Raw genomic sequence first — 22,182 nt, forward strand, 5'->3', positions numbered from 1 at the left:
AGAGTTGTAATACGGTAATGCTAATCTCCAAGTGAATTGGAGCATGATAAAACAAATCCATGGCTCTACATGGAAAAGTATTTTAAGCTTTCTTCTTCGAAAGGCAAAAACTTATATTTTCAATGCCAAATGTGCCTTCCGGCCAAAAAGATAATTTCTTGTAACGAGAAATCGCGAAGTGGTTTGAAAAGTGTGTTGTTTCGAGTGGTTTATACCGTGTGAATGTTTGGCACCCAGCAAACAAAATGAGTTTGCGCTAGAGTATGCGCTAACGCTGACGCCGCCAATTTTTTTTACAAGTTGCGTTGACGCATGCGGCGTATAGTTTTTCGAACGTTTGCGCTGACGACGTCAATATTTTTTGTATGCGCGTACATCACTGGATTTACTGTGATGGGGTGGTGGCTGACTAGATGACTGCTTATGGTCTTTCGCTACCATCCTGATTGCGCCATAATCTAACCAACAGTTGTACAATGCATTGTTTTGATTGACAATTACATTTACTCTGATTGTTTATTAATATATGGCGCTGTTAAAACAAAATAATTTGACTTGACTTTTAAGGCAGCAGGTTTTCATCTATGGTTAATTTAGAAATACAAACGTTAGTCGCCATTTAGTAGCACTCAAAGTTTTGCTATAACTGTGATTGCTACGAGACCTTGACTAGAAGTGAAAAATTCTTTGCAGAAGTCGCAAAGTTTTATTTATATTTTGACAAAATTTACAGAAAAACATTCAATGACCTAATACAGGGGTCACCAACCTTTTTTGCATGCGGGCCACTTTGGCACTAAGGAGAGCTGTGGCGGGCCGCACTAATAAAATGTTAGGTAGGTTGACTCTTATGCTAGAAAAAAACGCATTTCGTACCCAGTATGCAGCGTTACATGTTGTTCATATTTATGTTAGAATACGGCCGTAGCAACAAAATTAATCGAACAACGCTACTGCCAGGCCAAGCTCCTTTTACAACACTTTTGACTTTTTTAACAATGCCTAATAAATAGAGGCCACTTGTTTTGTGCACTTATAGCGAGGAGAACGGTTTCATCAGAATATTCATCGCCAAGCAAGAGTGGTGTACTGGTGTTGTTACTTCGCTTCGCAAAAGATATCTTGCAATTAACAGTTTCCGTAAACAAGGAAATGTTTGACACATCGCAATACAGGCAACAATAGTGACCTGCAAACATAGCAGCGAAAAATAGGCTCCAATAACAGCGAAAAAGAAACCAGGTACCATCTTCTCTCGTGTTGTCGCTATATGTCAGGGCATCCGTTGGTTAACCACTGCCTGGTGTCGTCATCGATGGAAACTAGGCCTTCCATACCATGAGGAGGTCTGTATAGCCGGCAATCCTTGATAATGTGTGCTGCCGTCTGCATTTCACCACACTCACAACCAGCACTCTCTGCCGACGAAAGCAAGTACCTCCACGTGGCCGCCCTCGCCAGTACCGACTTTGGGAAACTAAACTTGCTACAACTGTGGCTATAAAGTTATGCGGAAGAACAATCATCAGAATGGCACTCCCAGACCAAGCACAGCGCCCTTGTCAGGGCGAACAGCACCAGCTGTTGTAGGTCAAGGAGTGACCATTCTGCAACTAAATGTTGAAGGCACCACCAACGCTAAACTAGACATCATCACACCAGGTACAATAAAACAAACGCTTGTGGAAATCACCAAAAAATCGTAATTTATGAACAGTCTTCCCTCTAAACAAGCAATGAGTTGGTTTTTCCTCCTTTTTGTGAGAATCTATAAAACCGTCTTTCTTTGATTATAGACAACTGTCACTTGCGGTGCTCATCAGCGTGGCAAGAATTTGTTGATTAACAACATTTTGCAGTACTTGCTTCGGCAGTACATATACTATAATTGGAACGATACAGATTAGCATGGCTCCTGCGCAAGGATGACACGCAAAATCGTGAAGCGTTCCATATTTCTTTAAAAAAAAACATTTTGCAGTACTAAGCTAAATATTTTCATAATACAATCAGAAAAAGTCTCTAAATTTATATGTAATATATTGCCAATTTATTATAAATTGAGTTGGCACACCGACCCATTTTGCCAACAAAAGCTTGCATAAAGAGAACACTGCTCGTGAAACACAATAACGGTGAAACTCGCACTAGTGTTTACATGACATTTGCAAACTTAAAATAAGCAACCCTATGCTCACAGACAATTTCAAAATTCGAAAACAGACGTTTTAATCAACCACTGGGACAGTGTGGCTGGACATCGCATTGGAATAACTTTAAGCAACCCCCACCTTGAACTATAATCTGATTGGTCGGTCGGTGGAATCGTATGCAATGCGAAAATATGCTTCCAGGAAAGTATTTTTTGCCTTCGTGCTCTTTAACTCCCTCAAGAAAAGTATTTTTGGTTATACTTGTACGCTGATGCCTTCCGCGGGCCGCAGCGATACAGCGTGGCGGGCCGCATGCGGCCCGCGGGCCGCCATTTGGTGACCCCTGACCTAATACATCATTGATTTTTAGTCCTTTGTGTATACTGATAAACTTAACTTTGTCAAATCAATCGACTATCTATGTCACTCATGATTCGTGATACTGTAAATGCGCCGAGACTCGCGAGTGAACATGTCACGCATGATTGCGTACCTCTTCGACGAGTGGGTAATGTTAAAGTGCCTACCCTATTCATTGTATTCTTGCAGTGTTGCCAATTGATACAATTTAACTGAGAATCTTTTAATTTGCTGAAAGATTGTTATTTCTCTGTTGACGAAATAGTTGAGTTATGACGTAACAAGAGCATTTACTTGACCAGTTAAGCAGCAAAGTTTTTTATTAAAACAATTGGTTGATAGAAGTGGACAAAGTCAAGTCAAGTCAAGTCAATTTATTTTGTTTTAACAGCGCCATATATTAACAAATAATCAGAGTAAAATGTAATTGTCAAAACAATGCATTGTACAACTGTTGGTTAGATTATGGCGCAATCAGGATGGTAGCGAAAGACCATAAGCAGTCATCTAGTCAGCCACCACCCCATCACAGTAAATCTAACTACACATTCATACACACTAGTGTGCAGAGGCAGGCACACTACTTCATTGAATAAAAAGAGTTCGCCACTGAGATTGAAAAACAACTACTGTTGGTTTGAATCTGCATTCTCAGACTAAGTAAGCCGAGGATGAAGATTCAAACCAACGAGCAACGACCAAGAATTGACCAACCACCAATAATTAGTGATTGTGTGCTATAATAGGCTACAGCACTTGCGAAAGTTTTCCTGAAATAACGAGGAAAAACGTGGATACCACCACCGAATTGCAACAATTTTTAACAAAACGATTAGTGACGTTACAAAAGCGGCACTACACAAGGATACATGACCTTTGAACCGAGATCCATTTCGATGTTCCATTCGTTGACTGAAGGGTTGTAGCTTTCAATAGTTGTATGAACTGCATCAGTATTTGCTCTAAGGTCAAATGTAATTTGGTCAACCTAGAGTTACCAGTACCAGTAGTTATACAGATAGATATGTTTCAATTAGAGTTTCTTGCACTGAAACAGTTGCACTCGCTAGAGAAACAGTTGTTAACTTTAGTTCATGTTGGCTGTGCTCAGTGCACAGCCGAGCGATGTGAATACTGGTATGGAACTCGAAAGGGTGCCGGTTCGACATCGTTTAAGAGCAAGGACAAGACACTTAAAGGCACTAGGTTGCCTGAAGGAGTGAAGGTAGACGCGAGGATAGGCTTCCTTGCCTTCCCGTCCACTTAATTCATATCCGGTGTCCGCTCTTCGCTATTATGCCCCCCCCCCCTGTTACTTTCATTCTTATTAAATATGCTACCCAGGGATATCTAGAGAAGGAGATATATCATCTTGTCTTTTCTGTTGATATATGTAAATTTAAGATTTTTCTTTTTTTGTTTTTTTTTTCATTAGCCTACCATTTTCATACAATATTATCATATAATTGATTGATTGAATCTTTATCCTCGGACTGGGAAAGCTTCTTGCAGAGCTTAATCCTGGCAGATTCGCAAAGAAGCTTTGAATCACTGACGCAGGGCGGTCACCGACGTTGACAGAGTGAAGTTTCCGATTGTTGAAGTCTTGCTGCCAGGGAATTATTCCATCCATTAGTAGATGAACGTATTTTGAATGCATTGCTCACCCCCCGACAACGTAAATGGTTCCACCTAAAGCGCATGCCCCGCAACCTCTTCTGGCTTCATTCATTTTGTCTATTTCAATCCAACTATTGTATCTTTCTTCAAACTTCTCCACAGTTGACAGAGGAGCCAACTTGTTGCCAATTCTGTCCCCTCCTGAGAAAACAAAGATTTTGCTTACTGATCAAAGTTGGTAAGCTGTTATTAGTTTGAAACTATTTATTACCGGTATGCCTATTGTTTATTATACCTAATTCCATGGACAGCTTTTCGAACCAACAGAGCAGTTCTCCAACAGATGGGCCAGGAGCAGCAGATAATGAGATCTTTAAAAATGCGGCAGCTGAAGTTCTTGGGTCACATCATAAGGAAAAGCCAACTTGAAAATTTATCTTAAAGTGGAAAAATCCTAGGAAAACGGTCAAGAGGAGCACAAAGATTCACAATTTTTCACAATTTTCAACCACATATCAAAAACCCTACTAAAATTTGGCAAGAAGCACGAGATCGATCAAACTGGAACATCATTGTACATCGAGGGCTGTATCAGCTATGATACCTACAGAGAGAGATCATACCTAGACCTGGCCTATTATTTTTGTTTTTATAAACTAGGCTCAGCTAATAGTTAAGCCACTGCCTGATATGTTTTAGCCAATTAATTGTAAGAATGATAAAGCTTTGGCAGAGAGTTTGCTTTGTGCAACCCAAGATCAAAAAATCAACTCAAACGTTTTCGACACGTAGGCCTACGTGTGTCCTCATCAGGAATTACTTAAATCTGCAATATACATAAAATAAAAAATTATAGCATAAATTTGACTATAACTGTAACGACACTCCAGACTGAAAAGCACAAAATGAACAAGGGATACAAGAATGATTACGAGTAAATTATACGGTGGGAAACAGATCACAGGATTGTAAAGTAGGCTACAGGCATGTGACAAACAATTAGAACACACAAAAGGAACGATAAGCCACGGGCGAATAACTGCCTGTTGAGAGACGTATTATTACGTTTATAGTCCGGCAGAAGTATGACTGAACCTGGAAATTTTATGCTAAGTTTTTTTTTTTATTGATTTTAGTAGCCTAGGGTCTACTCTTTCAGAATCTGCCGGGTGCACTCCGAGCATCCTTGAGCGTTTTGAGAAATTCAAGATGGCGTCCAAAATGGCCGCCGTTTCAGATAACTCCCTATAACTCAGTTAGTATTTGACCTAGGATGATAATTTTGGTGTCTAACCATATGTTTTGAGGGGCAAGGAATCCATTGAAACTATTTATTTGACTGGTTGGGGATTGCATCATGTAGAAATGCAATAATGCCGCCAATAGGGCTGCCATATTACAAAATTCAAACAAAAACAAACAAATTCACTTGTATTTGGTCTAGAATGATAATTTTGGTGTCTATCCATATGTTTCGTGGACAAGGAATCCATTTCAAGGATTAAAACAGTTACATATGAATTACATCACAGTAAAATCCAAAATGGCTGCTGATATATTTGCGAAATACTTACAGAAAATCATTATTTCTGCGACTTTGCTTGTGAAATACCATCTAACATCACTCACAAATGTCACCATTAGTTATCACAAATGTTACCATTTATTGGTAATGTACAAGCCTCTCTCACAGTCACAGAACAGTCAGTTGTTGTTATCATCTCATCATTAAGTCACCTAGTCCACAAATCTGTGACGTTGTCCAATTGATTAAAATGCTAAGTAAGAGTCTGGCTGAAACCTGCAGCATAACAAGCACAGAATATTGTACACTTCAAACCATCCCTTGTGCAGCTGCAAGAAAGCGTTTTGCAAGGGTTGTCACTCTTGCATCCACATCTGATCATGCGCATGACAGTTTCTGGGGCGAGTTCAACATTTGCGGGAAGGAGAACCGGTTGTAGCGTTTTAAGTTTCGAGTTTTTCACCCATCCGTACATTTCTACATCAAGTTCAGGCGGATTTCTGTCTTCCAGTGAACGCCACACAATGGCTTGGTGATGGGCCCTTCTTACATTCTCTTTAAAGGCCTCACTTGTAGGAGGAAGGGAACAAAGTTTTGGTGGTACCACGGAGGCCCGACCCGTTTTGGATGCCCATACCCTCCAGCGTGTTTCGGACATTGATTTACTCGTAGTGTATTGGCCGTAACAGGCTGACATGAATGTGGTTGCCTGCGCAATCACTGATTCTATGGGAGAATCAATGACCCCTAAAAGTGACAGTGAGTGACCATCTTTCAGAACCTTCAATGCAGTACCTTTGCCAACCCCATAGCAGCATGCTACCGTATCACACCCAGTAAGAGCATGGGCTGGCAGGAGTTCATTCACAAAAGAAACATGCTTCTCTACGGTTTTTCCTATGTCAATGACTGTGCGTTCCTTAATTGGTGATTCCATGGTGATACGATTTTTCATGCTTCCAGCGTGATAATAATGAAGCAAGAGAATGAAAACATCAGTGTCATCGGATATCACAGTTATACCACTCTCTTCATTATTTCGAGCAGACAGCATCACCTGTTGGACAATGATATTGTCCGCTTCCTCATGACTAGTTGAAAGGTCCGCCCTCCTGATCACTACACCACCATGGCTGATCTCCAATGGGGCAACGTCCTCACCAATCACTATCAACTTGTGACTTTGGGTGTATTCATGGAATGACTCGTCTTCAATCAGAAGTTTAACAATCAGGTTTATCAACTGCTTCTTGTTTTCGGTCACCGTCAATACAGTCTTTTGAGGTGGTAACTTGGTGTTCAACTGCAGCTCGTGGACTCGGCTAACTCCAGTGGCCCTAGCACTTCTGGTGACACTCTTAGTACTGTAATCGTAGTACCGATCGAACACTAGGTGAACGTCCCCAACTTTTAGTCTCTTGGCAATGGCATGCTTCAAGTTGTTTACGTAGTCTGTAGTGGTGCCCTCTGCAGGCCAAGGAATCACCCAGAGTAGGGCTGAACCATCAATCACAACTACTGAAGTGTCACTTGCTGTTGTCCGAGCAGATACCTCAACCTGAAGTTGTCGCTTTAAGAAAGATTTTGATGTTGCAGCTCTCATTTCTCCTGTGGGGTCAAACATAGACGTTGGTACTGGAGCCACTTCGTAGGATAGGACATCTTTTATGTTAACATCACGCCCACTAGCCTGTTGGCCTATGACACTGGAGTAGATGACATTCATGTCGTACACTTTACTACCTCCCACATCCACATGTTTCTTTGTAGTCACCATGGTAGTCACGGTCTTGTGAATTGTGTCATGTAAGCCATCAGGTAAATTCTCTCCAAATTCGCACATCTGTTTGAATCCTTTCTGCACAGCCTCCTGCACATTCACTGCCGGGGTTCCATGTTGACCTGTTGCAATGTTCACTAGATCCTCTGGATGTTTCTCGGGATCAAGTGGATCCATACATTTTTGAAGCTTTGTCTTTATGGCTTGTCGGTCCTTGTTGTCATACTCTATCCGTGCCTTCTTTTCTTCCTTATGTCCACTTCCCTGGTCTCCAGAATCTCCAAGCATTTCGCCCAGAGCAGCCTCCACAGTACTACATGTATGAAGACTCAATGCCCAGATCTTGAGCGTATCCGGCTTCAAGGTTATTCCTATGATGCCATTTGGGGCATGGCCATATCTCATGAAAGTAGTTTCTATAAACATATCACTCCACAGGCCATTCCATAGTCCGCGCTGGTGCCTCATCACATGCTCCCCTTTCATGAACCGGACTAGTACCTCTTCTGGGAGGGCTTCCATTGCCCTTAGGTAGCACATCCCATACCTTGCATAATGCACATGACCAGCGGCAAAGAAATAGGGAAGCATTTGTTTGCATGCCTCAAGATGCAACAGCCAATCAGCTTCCCGCTCAGCTCGGACAAACCTCATGATAAGGAACACTGGTTTGATCAACATGTCCACCCACAATTTGGCAGTCTTACTCCTTTTGGCTATGTTCTCCAAAACCTCCACGAAATCCTCCTTTGACTCAAGTGTATTGCAATCAAGTACTCCTCGAAGAACTTCCTCAGCCAGCATTCTCAATGCTCGAACGTTCTGCGGAAATTTCTTTCCAGTCAACATTTTTGCGACTCCTCCAAACACATCACTCAGAACTTCCTCCAGTCCACTGTTTTCCATCAGAGTCCCGATGCAGCCTATGAAACTCATCAACAAGTGCATACCACCCAAGCGCGGGATGACATCTGAAAACCTTTCTGGGTAAGCCCACTTCACATGTAATGCAACTTTATATAGTTGTAAGTCACAGGTAAATACCACAAACTTTTGGTCAGCATTATGTGTCACCTTTTGAGCTTCCACCATTGCTGTCATTATTGTATCTGGGTGGGATGGCACAAGATCAATCAAAGGCAGGTATGCCGTCTTAGTCTTAGGTTGTTCTGTTTGGCCTTGATTGCGTGTAAGAGCTGTGTTATAGCCATTGTACTCGGGACAATTCTGTTTCTGAACATCCTGAAAGAAGGCAAAGTCAGTTTCGTCCGCTCTTTGTTTTAGAGTAGCCTGTTGCGCAAGTAACTTGAGTGAGAGAACTGTTCTAACAGCAGCACTCTCGGGCATTTTTGGTTTCCTGGGACCATTGTATCTCTGTATGGTGACATCATATTGTATTGGCTCCGACATCTCCTCCTTTGAAATTCGTGGGATTGTCTCTCTATGGCATCGATCAGCATCAGATGGTGATTCAGGTTGTGTAACCAGAACAGCTAACGAGTGGGTGGAAAGTTTTCCATTTTGCGACGAGATTTCAGCATCAAAATTATCGACAACTACTTGTACTAAACCTTCTGATGCATCAGATATGCCAAGACAGGATCGTTCCATTGTTGCAGCTTTCGCAGCTGAACGCTTGAAGCGTAATACCTCGTCATAAGAGCATGTCACACCGAATGACTGCATGGTTGTGATGATATTTTTTGATCTGCCCAATTTTGAACCTAGTGTTATCTGCAGAGCCGTTGGGTTGTTCTTGACAGCCCCAGTCAAGATTGATCCCATCATTATGGCTGGGAAAGTCCTTTCTAGTTTTGCGGATACAAGTCCTAGTAATGTCATCAATGTTTCACTTACTTCGTTCATTGCAATGTCCTTATTAATTGTTGTTGAGTAATGGTTTTTATCCATGTGAATGCCTTTGACTTCACTTCTAACCTTTTTCGCAATTCTATTCAAGATCACATCAGTATCATCGTCATCCTCATCTATTAGTCTTAGGGATTTTGCCGCCCGACAACGGAAACAAACAATGTTTGCTAAACCTGCTGAATGCAACACAATAAGATCATCACCGAAAAAATCTGACAATTTCCCTAGCAGCGTTTTCCGTGACTGAATTTTGCCCCCATTTTTCGTGTATAGTTTGTACAGGTCAATCGAATTCCAAAGTTGTGACTGATCTTTCTTCATCACACCAATGACGTGTTCCATGGCAGGATCATCTTGTTCAAGTTCTGACTTAGCTGCTGCAATTGTTACGTGATCGAGAGACAGAAAGCTTATTCGACAGTCTGTGTGGTATCTTGCTTCAGCAGCATGGAGATCACCCACAATCCCATGAATGCGGAGTCTAACTTGTTCAGCCAAGTAATCATTTCGAACAACACATGTCTTTAAGATCGATTTCTTCAGGGTCGTCTTTCTATCTGGACTGAGTATTTGTCTGAATTTATAAGCAATTCTCCAACGTGATGGATTCTTACTGTCTTTCTGAAGTTCACATTTTTCTCCACAAAACAAACAGTCCTGAAGGAGATCAAACTTTCCACAAGCCGACGATTGTCGCCTTGTCTTTGGGGGAATATAGGATGATGGTTCTTGGGAATGTTTTCGCTTATTAAACCCTTTAACATGATGAGTGGATGTGTAACTAGAAACACAGCTTTTATGGCAGTCAATGGTTAAGTTAGCATTATTCTCAAGTTTTTCCTGCAGCGAAATGTGTACATCGTCATCGTAGATCCTGCTACATCTAATAATGTTCTGAATTCTGGCAGAGCCTGCCTCAGTAAGTCTTTCTGATTTGTCGTCACAGCTGAATTTCCAATTGAAGACGCATTTTCTCTCCTCCAATTCTAACCTCGTGCTGGAGGACGGTTTTCTAAAATAGATAAATAAAGGCACTCAGGTACGATTCCATCACGAATAATTAACACGAAAGTGGGAATGCATACAGGGTATTTACCAAATATGGTCCGTCATAGCCCAAGAGTCTCCGAATTGATCTCGATAGTTTCGAAATTGAATCTGCATTAACGATACGCGGAGTTATAGTCACAAATGTATGATCGAAGCACCACAAATACACAACAAAGAAGGTTCGTACGTACCGTTAGTGGCCTAAGCTTGAGAAATTCTCTCTTTTGCGCACTCAAAGATCAGTTTAATTCACTATACTGTACAGTAACTAACGTTCTTAAATTGAAAAACAAACAGAAGTAAGCATAATCATCATTCATCCTAACTAAATATTCACAAAGTTTTCATTTTACTTCTCTGACAGTCTGACTGCTTATAACTAGAACATTGAATTAGAACAAGCACTGCTGCTTCGAAAGAGAGAACACTGTATCGATCTTTCTTACAAGCCTGCTGAGACGCAAGTTCGCGCTTGTCAGTCAGAAAGCAAAGTGATTACGTAGCATAGTGGGAGTTCGAGATTAAGAAATTTACAGTAGGTTAAGTGTTCGGCAAATACATCAGCAGCCATTTTGGATTTTGCTGTGATGTAATTCATATGCAACTGTTTTAATCCTTGAAATGGATTCCTTGTCCACGAAACATATGAATAGACACCAAAATTATCATTCTAGACCAAATACAAGTGAATTTGTTTGTTTTTGTTTGAATTTTGTAATATGGCAGCCCTATTGGCGGCATTATTGCATTTCTACATGATGCAATCCCCAACCAGTCAAATAAATAGTTTCAATGGATTCCTTGCCCCTCAAAACATATGGTTAGACACCAAAATTATCATCCTAGGTCAAATACTAACTGAGTTATAGGGAGTTATCTGAAACGGCGGCCATTTTGGACGCCATCTTGAATTTCTCAAAACGCTCAAGGATGCTCGGAGTGCACCCGGCAGATTCTGAAAGAGTAGACCCTAGGCTACCAAAATCAATAAAAAAAAAAACTTAGCATAAAATTTCCAGGTTCAGCCAAAAAAGTGGATTTGGCAACCGGACTATTAAGGCTTCCATGATCTTGGTCTGAAATTCAGATCTGCCTCGAGAGATGATTTAAAGCTTGTCGATCGAGACATTGTCAGTGCACGTTACACAAGAGGCGATGTGCTCTTTAATTGCACTTTTGGTTGTTAAGTTTGACAAGGACACACGTAGGCTACGTGTCGAAAACGATTAAGTTGATTTTTTAATTATGTTATATCTTTTTGTAATAAAACATGTTAAGCCCGCTGAAGCTACTTTGTATTGTCTATAGTTGTAAGAAGTCTACATGAAGAAGATAAAACGATTACGGCCATTGCTGGTCAGAAAATTCTCCCTTACCTATCGCGTACATAGTAGTGTTGGTTGCAACAGCAGCGAGCCATCTTCTTGGGAAGAGCATTGAAGATACTATGGACCATGATCCGACTCTGGGATCAAATCTTTCAACTGACGCCAACGTTTTTCTTTTGTTGTGACCTCCCAGGGAATAAACGCAACCTGGACGTCACAATCACTCATTGTTAGCTTCGTTTTAATCCATTATTTTCCAATGATATATTTTTAATGAAAAATTAAAGAACTCAAAATGTAGATACCAAACTTATGCTCAGCAAACGTTTCGAAAACTAAACTGTCTTCATCTTCATCTATCATTCACATATCACAAGTATAGGTGAATGATTTTCTCTGCCACTGCAATGCTTGTATTTTCCTATCCACGCTTTCGCCCGATGGTTAAAGATTTAAATTAACTGGACAGAAAGACAAAGAATTCCTAGCGTCCACTTTCAAGCGTAGCATTTAGTGTCTTGTCAAAAGCATGCTCTTGAGCAGTGTTGAACAGGCGCTCTTTTGAGCGTTGTACATTGTACAAGGCTCTCACTACTCAGCTGTGCAGCTGACTTAGGCTATAGTATGAAATGCAAAGTATAAATTCATAAGTTAACTCATAATGTGTTCTATGTCTCTTTTCCTTCTTTGCTTGTGTTTAGCACAGAAGGTCTTTACTAAATGTTAATAAATGGTATTTTCTATTAACTAAATGTCAACGCTTTGTGCATTGTTTCACAGAACGTGAAGCCGATAGATGCCTCCCTTTATTCCCTGGCTACGCCCCTGATTATGCAAATCTTCAGTTGATCAGTTACCTTGATAAGTGACAACGGCATGCCCGCACCTCTGCTCCTTCATGTCTGCAATGGTTTGCCATTGATTGGCACTTGCGTCAAACATCTCACAGCGAGATAAAAACTCTCCACTATCCTTGGCTCCTCCAACCACCACTAACTTTCCTGTCAATGGTGCAAATTATGCAAAAGATTTTAATTAATCGTAAAGTTGCGTCATGTTTTAGTAGGCTATAAATAACAAGGAGCAAACAAAACCGGTAACAACACGGCATTTAACTTGACAAAAAAAAAACGGAATTGCAACGTTTTCGGCTATGTGTAGCCTACATCCAGGTCTCTTCAAGCTATTGAACAAACTGATTTTGAAATACAAAATGCTAGAGAATATACAGTATTTACCAGAAAATTGAGAATACACGCAATCGCTTACGAAATTAGTCTCATACAGAAACGTTTATGTGGCAAAACGTAGGCTATGTCCTACAATTTACGCTAGGTAGGCTATACGGTAAAGGTCACAATTTCCTAACTTTTGCAAATATACTGGGACAGTTACTGTCATTCTGTGTTAACAGCACTCTGGGTTTTATAGGAAGGCTAGGCTACCATTTTGTGGGATTCTTATTTGTGATTACTCAGGCGAAAAGGTCACAGCAAGCAAGTGTGTTCGTTGTATGTTGGCGCACAGCGAACCAGCACAACTATCACTTACTTCCCAGAGAAGCTGCCCCGCAAACGAAGCGGCTCTCATTCATTGGCGTCGTTTCTTGCCAGAATTGTCCATAGATGCTGTTACCTTCAATGTCTAGGTATTCAACTTTGTTGGTGGCCTTTGTTGACCCTCCAACGCGGACCTGCCCACCAAGCAGGTACACTTTCCGATCAAGCAATGCGCTGGCGGAATTGAACCTTTCTGTACCAATATCCTGCCGTGAATTAAGAAAAGCAATTATCTCACTCACAGACTTATGATTGGTCAGTGTTTATTTTATAATGGTGTAATAAAATAAACAGCACAACAAAAAATTTTTCACTTTCAGCTTTTCTCAGTGCGATATCTGGGCCTGTTTGGATGAGCACAAAGTTCTTATTTGGACATGAACTGCAGACAAACGCAAAGCTCTTATGATTTTCGACCGGCGTTCCATGGAACACTCTAGTCCAGTGGTTCCCAACTTGGACCCCTTGGGGGATCCGTGAGAACGCATTTGGGGTCCGTGATTACCTTGATGAATTTTAGGGGGGAAAAAAACGACAAGCGATTTTTTTACTTTCATTTCTCTCTTTAAATGCAAATGTGTCAAGCTCAAGCCCGCGAGAATAAACTGTACCGGGATGCATTAAAATAAATCTATGCTGCTGCCTAAAGTGTGTACAACTGTACATTGACCTTAAACTACATCTACCACAACGCATGTCGATTACAGTCAAATCAGGATTGGCTCGTCTGTTACATAATAGAAAGCATGCGGTGCAACCAAAGTTTACCTCATAGTGGCAGAAACGACACCACTGCTTGCAGTTGGAGACTGTCCGCAGAATTAATAATTTGTCTAAAGGGGTCCGTGACAACAAAAAGGTTGGGAACCACTGTCCACTGCTCTAGTCTAACTCATTATTTTTTTCGAAAGACCTAACGATCTTTCAATTGGTGTTGCGCAAAACACCAGTTGAAAATCACTGTGATAGACTATTAACCTAATGTTGCATAAGTGTAACACTAACAAAATATTGTGAATGACACTTTGTCCATAAATCACTGCAAAAATGCTGATAGATTTAACTTTCGGTCAAAAATACTTACGAGTAGGCTCAAGATATTTGGAATGAAACGTTTGGGAAACAACTTTCAACATAACAGAAAGTCATGAACATGGTCGTTGAGAAATTTAATATGAAGTTAACACGTCATAGAATCGTTGCATCGAGGATTGCTCGTCGAAACTTACCTTTAATGACGTCAGTGTCGTTCTTCCAACTCGGACTTTGCGAACATTTCCGCAAATAGTTTCTCCTCCAATGACAAGGAAGCTTTTGTCTACCGAGACAAAGTGGTGTTTGATGATAAATAATGATGCGCACCAAACATTTGATATGCGCAATTGTTTTCATCACATGACATGTATCAGTTTTGCACAAGCTCACATAACATACATCAATCATGTTGCCATTATTTGACAATAAACGCCATTGTTTTCCTTGTATTTTTTTTTGGAGGGTTTGTGGCCGTGTTAACTATATACAATTATACATATACCTGCTACTAGTGATACTACATGAACTACTATATTCAGACATGTATTAAGCCTTTCATGGCTTTTCACCTTTTTCTCGTTCATGGGCGTGCAGCGTGCTGGTACTTCGACCATTGTAACTAATAGTATCTTTTTTTGTACTAACTAACTGTAAGTAGCCTACTGACTCAACTAGAAATTCGATTGAAAATGGAAATGAAATCTTGGAAATGTCATGCAAGCAGACTTGAAGGATGTGACGCTATGAAAAAAACAGTTTTTGTAATGAAAAGTTTGAGGCCAAAACAAAACAAGTTTGTAAAATAATTTGTTTTAAGAAAATGCATTTTTATCCATGGCACTTCAATGAAAAATTAAAAAATTGAATTTAATTTTGCTAAATTCTTGATCATGTTAAATATTTTTTTTTAGAGAAGATCAATGTTTCTATTTGAATAAGTTTAACTGTAGGTGGTTTAAGTTCTAGCCCCCAGGGGTAAATTTCCCCCAGTTTAAGAAATTCTGTTCTAGTAGATTGAAATCAATTTTTTAACTGTTTCATATTGCAACCGTTCATACCAAGCATTGTTGTGGATTTGACAGCTATCAGGAAGATATATCATCCCATTTGTGATATGTTTCAAATAACGTTTTTGTTGGGGTATTCGGAAAAGTGAAAACGAAATATTCTACTCACCTTGCGATGAGCCTTTGTAGGTGAGATGGCTCTTCATTGCATTAATGCACATCTCCTGTGTTGCCAGATTTTGCTTGACTAAATCCTGCAAAGAGATTAAGAGGTAACTGCAAAGTTTATAAAACTGTCCACATTGCTTCAGAAGGTTTTGTAGCTTTTTCTACGTATTAGATTCAATTGGCTGCTGAAATTATGTTAGTTAGTGAAAAAACGTAGGTAAACTTGGACTTTGGTAAGCTACCATGAAAGTATTTTGTAGTTGCGGTTACTTTGCGAAAAAAATTATTCCAACTACTAACTCTAAGACGACCAAACTGTGACAGTTGTCACCTGAAGATGCAACCTGGTTTAGCATGTTTTAGAGACACGATGTGACGCGGTCGTAACATTTAAATTTTAAGAGGACTGCTAGCAAAAATCTGCAAGCGTCAGCAAAAATGTGACAAATCAGACCTCATCTTTAAGCATGACCATGGTGTGACTTCGACACATTTTAGAAGTAAAGTCAGATTTATTGATCAGAGATATTAGGAGCGTTGTTACCTCATTGGAAATAACATTAGTGAGAAAGTCTATGTCCATCTGGTCAAGTTTGATTTGTTTGAATAAATCCACGAAATGCTTGCTTCTTTTCTCTAAGTCATGGTTTGTCCAATCAACCGATTTTTCGAACATTACTTCATCAGGAATTTTCTGAAAACAGTGTAATCGTTACATTAAAAATTAAGAGCAAATAAACTTTTTTTTAAGCTCATTCACTTTCTATCTATATCATCCTACTGCAGTCTATTCACGCTTTAACTCTTTCCCACACAGCCACTTATCTGGTCCAGATGTTTACCAAATCCGGCACGGATTTGACCAGATCTGGGCCAGATAAAGTGGCTGTCTGGGTTGTTTCGGTATTAATTTTTTCTTCAAGTTATCAATTGTAAATTGCAGCAACTTTATTGCACATTAGAAACTCAATTACTGATGTGGGAGTTGTGTAAAATAAAGTAGAAGATCAATCTGCAATGTTTAATAAACTACCTTGATGTCGCGCTGTTGCATGAACTCAATAAATTCTTCTTTTGGAATATTGAGAAACTCCTGGTTGTTTGACAGATTTTCGGAGTTAGCTTTCACGTACTCATTGGCCTTATCCACGACATCTCTACACTTGTAGTACTTTCCCAAGTCTCTAATTATTTGATAGTTCTCAAAACACATGGATTGCATCAGAAATTCAAAGCAGTAATTTTTTGCCTCTGTAAAATTATTATGAGTTGGTTGGTTTTGAATCTTTATCCTCGGACTGACAAAGCTTTGATAGGTTATTCCTGGTAGTTTCGCATACTTGTAGAGGCTCTTGACGCAGGCCGGTTACCGAGATTGGGAGAGTGAAGTTTTCTATTGTTGGTTACAATTATAAAGGGCCGCTGCACCACGTGCACAACGTTTGGAATCGTTGTCATAAGACACTTTCGGATTTTAATGTGAACTGCCGCTATCCCGCCCGATATGTAGAAAATTCAATATAAAGAAACATATCAATTGCACATAAAAGTGTTGGAAATTGTGAAACCGTTAAATCAATACATAGTTTTGTCCTAACACTAACGCCATTTTTCAGACTAATACATGCAAAAGAAGTATCTTTGAATAAATTTAAGATAGTATCTTTATTTATCTCATAGTTGGTAGTTTCTGTTGTAGATAATTTATTTCATTTAGGCCTACTAGATAGGCTATCGCTAAATAGAAGTCTGCCTTAAACATGCGCTGCTTGAACACACGCGCCGGGAGTCGAACCATCGTGGCTTGATCTTCCTATTTGTCATGTCACAAAATCATGTATAGAGTTTTCGCCTTACCGAGCAACATTATATTTTTATTTGTTACGCAACAAACGCAATGCTTACGTCACCTTCAATCTGCATGTAATCTGCTGCTGAAAGAACATTGCAGACGTTTTCGTGGTTTATTGTGATGCTATTGCTGTAGATGAAGCTGATGACGTCCTCTACGCTGTCCGCGTCCAAATCGTCAATTGTTACGACAGCATCGTTTCTGTCCCAGTCTTGTCCCTTAAAATATCAACACACTCCTGATTTCGGTAAGAATAATTTTTCGTTCGAAACGTACATTTGAAAAGAAAAACATTTAGTGATAAAATTATAATATAGCCATTGACTTGTAGTTTACTATTTCATCTGTTTAACTCATCAATGCCCAATGTTTCAATATGAGGACAAGATTTTGACAGAGATCTTCGGCAAGAAAAGGAAACATCTGAGAACATCTTTTCGTACATGTCAGTAGAGAAAGGTTGAAATGATCGCATTTAAATTGTTTTGAGTTGTTTATTCAACCCAGTATAAAGGTCGAAGTTAAGGGAAGATTTGACTTGGGGTCGTCTCACATTTTTTCCGTTCTTTGAAAGACCAAAAGTGAAAATAATACGTTTGGGTTGTAATCTTACTTGCTATCTTTTTGGGCGCATGCATTTTTATTTTAATGTCTGTGCAAAAATTGTAAGATATGGTATTTTTACATTTTTTTTTATAATTTTCCCCTACGGGAACATTGGGAACTCGTGATTACGGTATATAGCGGCTTCAGGCTGGCTCAAAATCTCGAAAAAAATTTTTTTTCTTTTAAATCTTTTGTCAGTTTGTAATATTGTTCCTTTTGGTAAATGTATCTCCTACACCAAATTTCACAAAAAATATTAACGTTTGACCCTGGTTCACCTGGTTTGAATTGTTTCAAAATATCGAATTTTTGCTTATCCCTGAAACTGCTCACTCGCTATCTTCTAATGTAAGAGGCAGTAACACAAACTTGTAGCAAGCAAAGTGGTTTAATTAGCAACTCCATGAACACTGACAAGCTACAAAGTACAAACAAAGTGTATACCGTACATTGTTTTGCTTAACAAACTAGACAAATAAGCAAAACAAAGCTATCGGGGAACAAACGCAATTCTTTATTATGTTAGGCCTACTGAGCAACAACCGTCAAGGTACGAAGGCCATTTATATAATTACACAATACAAAGTTATGTTCTTCAGTAAAGTAGCTGCTTAGAATTTTATTCTTGTTGCGGAAGAACGTAATCTTGGCCTCGGAGTCAAGAATGCCACGTTGATCGAGATGAGGAGCCAAGATTCCAGCTACCACTTTTGATAACTAAATCTTTAACTACTACACTAGGTGGTAGAAATGGTTTTGAGAAAAAAGCTTGACCTTGCTCCGAAGCATTACTGAAGGTATTGAGGTTACTCTCAGTCATGCCTGTTTTTCTATTGTTTCAGGCAAATCACCACTTGAAACAAGAGAGGGCAAAGAAAAAACATAAATGGCAACGTCCACGAAATGGCTGCCTTGCACAATGCACAGTTGCACACTCCATGATGTTCCAACTTCTTTTGAACATGCTCACCGTACGGAGTATCAATTTTCATGGTGATTCCACGGCTTTCTTTATGCCATGGCACTCTGAACTTCTTCTTAGCCTTGAGCCCATCAGAAACGGGTTTGAGTGCAATGTTTACATACTCTAGGAGGAACCCAGGACTTATCTTGATCACCCAGCTTCATGTCAAAGTAATGATAATGCTTGTTTTTATGTAGCGCTGTATCTATCGCAAAATGCGTTGCTCCTCTGCGTTGCCTCATGCAGTGAAAAATATCTGGGTTGTTTGTACAGCATTATACTTGTCTAAGGCATATTTTATTAGCCTATATTTCATTTATTAGCCTATAGATCAGAAAAAAAAACTTCTTGCAGCAAAGACTTGGCCTTAGCAAAGGCTTAGAATAAAATTTCATTTGTACAAGTATCCATTTCAGTAGGCCTACCTTTTCAATATAAGGCTGCATTCATAAACACATGACTTTCGGGCTATTTTTCTTATGATGTAGGCCTACTGATTTACAACTGCTTTCATTGAGTATTCAACTATTCATGTCTCCCTTACGTTAACCACAGTTCATTTCAACCCTTGCGTGCGTTTTGAACTTTCGTACCATATCAACCAATTGAACTAGACAAGTGCAATTATGACATCATAATGGTAAACAGGGCTGAAAATAAGTAATTTGCTAATAGAATCTTTTGAGCAACGATTTCAAAAATATTTTCATCGTCGAATATCTCGAAAACTAAAGCCAATTCGAAAAAACTAAATGCAGTTTCGGAATCAGGGGCCCTGAAATACTCTAAAAATGACTTTCTCCTTTTGTGCCCAAATTTTTTTGTTGGTCTGTGATTATAAATTCACTGACCAACAATTCACTGACCGCGAAAAGGCTGTAAAATCAACTAAAATAACACTAAAAGTATGCACTATTAGTGACTCTCAGACTTGGAGTAGGGTGAAGATGTTCCACGTGGAAGTTAACAGAGGAAGTGACGTCAAAATCACGTGGTCAAATTTTGAGAAATCCCCTGTTCAGATACTGCTAAACCACGTCGAAATTTACTAATTTTTTGGAAAAATTCAGAATTTCTCCTTGGGTGAACCAGGGTCAAAGGTCAAAACCCAACAAAAATTTTTGGTTTGCAAATATCAGTGAGCAAAATGGAACATTATTCCAAACTGACAAAAATTTTAAAGAACATCAAGGAAAATAAGCTACCCTAGGCTTCATACAGCGCGCCGAGGCAAGCAAAACTAAGTTTTGTGAAGCAACAGATCCATCTTACAAATAGATTTGTGTCGTAACAGTGGATTTGTTACGGACCCAGCTAGGCCATTCGGTTGTATGTTGTGTTATGTATATATGTATGGATTTGATGCAAACGCACGACATCTAAAAGAATGAACAGTATGTTTTCATGTACCAGAACTCTTTAGAAATTTTCCTGGTTTTCCTGCTCACCAGATTTTGTGATATACTGAAAAATTACTGAATTTAAATTTTAAATAGAAAGCGTTTGTAAAAAAACGGTTGCTCAATCAAATATGACGATTGTGTAAGAGAAATTGTTTGGTTATTGTGCGAGCATGCAATTGTAGAGTAGATTATCTAGAAAATGATGTTACGAAATCGTTACGCTGGTCGGTAGATGGGTTAAACCAGAATCAAAACGCCCCTTAAGCCGAGGTAATCATACCGGCCCCTGCATAATCAAAACACCCCCCGGAGGGCGGTACAGCCTCCGTTGAGAACTACTGATATAGGTGGAAGCACGAAATAGTCAAACAGTGTAAACATGTCCTGCTCAGAGAAAAGCGAACGCAGATAGGAATTGAGCGGAGAACCTTTCGATTTCCACGTCACAGAATAGTTCATTGTTGATCCTGTGAGCGGTTAGCTATCCTCACCTTAGATGTGAAGAGATCGTGAAAGTATTTCGAGAAGCATCCGAGAACCAACTGGTTTGCTTTAATGTCGCGCCCAGCCACCCGAATTGTGACGTCATTGTAGAAGCCAAATTGGCGCTGCCTGAAATTGTACAATGTACATACACTGGATAGTATACACATAATATCTTTCCAAATCACCCCAAAGCAAGCCATTACTAGTGCCTTGTCGTAGGTCTTCATAGACGTTAAACCGAGGTGTCAAACTTTAGGCAGGTACTTTCGTCAGTATGCAACGTGGTCTATAGCCTCTAGGCTGTAGCTACAAGCTGACTGCATGCTGCAGCGTAAAATATGTTTCTTGAACTAGCTTGGACTAAAACTACAATAAAGTATTTTTGTCGTATCCAGGCTTGTGCCGGGTGGTTGAGGATTTAAATTTACTACGCGAAAAGGCAAAACAAGTAGGTTAATCATTACTTAACGATCACAGTCATCTCAATTTTATCAACTATCTTTTAACCAGAAAATGGTTCATTTTTTGATTACTGTTTTGACATGCCACTGGCCTAATCGTCTTCGTTTCAGCTTTTGGGGCCAAAGGTCTATACTTTTACCTCATCATGTTCACGATATTCCCGGGCTACACCGGAAGGCTACTTTTCTGAGAGAGTGCTGACTCGACGATCTCCTACACCTTATTGGGGCTACGGTCTTTTGCACTGTCTCAATGCATGCACAAGTCACACTGTATGTTGTTTGTTCTTTTTTTTATGTAAGTTTGCCTTGCACCCATGAAAAAATAAAGGACTATCCTACTAATGAGAAAAGCCAGCCCAATCAATTGACTAAATAAACAAAAGGGTGTTTAGCTCCTACTTCCTTGCAATTCCACATCCAGTGGAACGAGGAAAACTGAATCTATCATTGCACATGTCTGGCGATAATGTCAAGCTATCTACTGCCAACCTCTTTTTCATGTAATTCGGTTAACTCTTCAAGGCTAAGTTCATGTAAACTGAGCAAGAAAATGTTGGAAATGCCGAGAAAATAACATTTTTCTTGGAGGAACACGTGACGAATTGTCCTCATAGATCCGCTCCCGAGGCATATTCCTTCTTGTACGAAAGGTGTATTCCTAGCTATATATTTATCTTTTATACTTCACTAAGAACTTCCTGATGTCCCAATAAGGGTGAAACAGCCTATTTTAGTGAATAGGCCTAGTAACTGCATTTGATGTATTTATCTCTTGTTTGTTTAGGTTGTACAATTTGCTACAGTTTTACCAAACAACAATGGACTTACCTTTCAGCCAACCGAAGAAGAGATACATTGTATCTTCTTTCAACGCTTATTTCTTTTTTAGAAGAACAACTTGGAGAAACTGATACATAGGTTAAGTTCAAGTGAGATTGCATTTCGTCTTC

The 22,182-nt window shown here is 39.6% G+C and overlaps 1 protein-coding gene and 1 non-coding gene across 2 annotated transcripts; one reads left to right on the plus strand and one right to left on the minus strand.

Moving 5' to 3' along the window:
- Positions 1 to 1,858: 1,858 nt before the first annotated feature.
- LOC145769785 (U6 spliceosomal RNA) lies at positions 1,859 to 1,960 on the plus strand. Its single transcript, XR_014289098.1, has one exon. It is a non-coding gene; the product is annotated as a U6 spliceosomal RNA (small nuclear RNA).
- A 1,083-nt stretch (positions 1,961 to 3,043) lies between these two features.
- LOC145769228 (kelch-like protein 12) lies at positions 3,044 to 22,173 on the minus strand. The gene is made up of 12 exons (XM_082580811.1): positions 22,061 to 22,173; positions 20,774 to 20,894; positions 17,368 to 17,527; positions 16,491 to 16,708; positions 16,002 to 16,151; positions 15,459 to 15,543; positions 14,477 to 14,565; positions 13,240 to 13,453; positions 12,546 to 12,689; positions 11,737 to 11,895; positions 4,181 to 4,334; positions 3,044 to 3,475 (listed from the first exon to the last, which is right to left on the minus strand). Exons 1-12 carry the CDS (start codon positions 22,171 to 22,173, stop codon positions 3,355 to 3,357), a joined length of 1,728 nt encoding a protein of 575 aa, XP_082436937.1. The 3' UTR covers positions 3,044 to 3,354.
- Positions 22,174 to 22,182: the final 9 nt, after the last annotated feature.

This window comes from Aplidium turbinatum, chromosome 4 (genome assembly GCF_918807975.1).
Source record: "Aplidium turbinatum chromosome 4, kaAplTurb1.1, whole genome shotgun sequence".
Lineage (NCBI taxonomy): Eukaryota > Metazoa > Chordata > Ascidiacea > Aplousobranchia > Polyclinidae > Aplidium > Aplidium turbinatum.

Bases quoted from the DNA above. Each gene is read 5' to 3' on its own strand.
- LOC145769228 (XM_082580811.1), bottom strand. From the start codon at position 22,173: ATGCAATCTCACTTGAACTTAACCTATGTATCAGTTTCTCCAAGTTGT. The intron at 17,528-20,773 runs GTGAGGATAGCT...TGATATTTTAAG, and splicing joins ACGATCTCTTCACATCTAAG to GGACAAGACTGGGACAGAAA. The intron at 16,152-16,490 runs GTAGTTTATTAA...CACTGTTTTCAG, and splicing joins TGCAACAGCGCGACATCAAG to AAAATTCCTGATGAAGTAAT.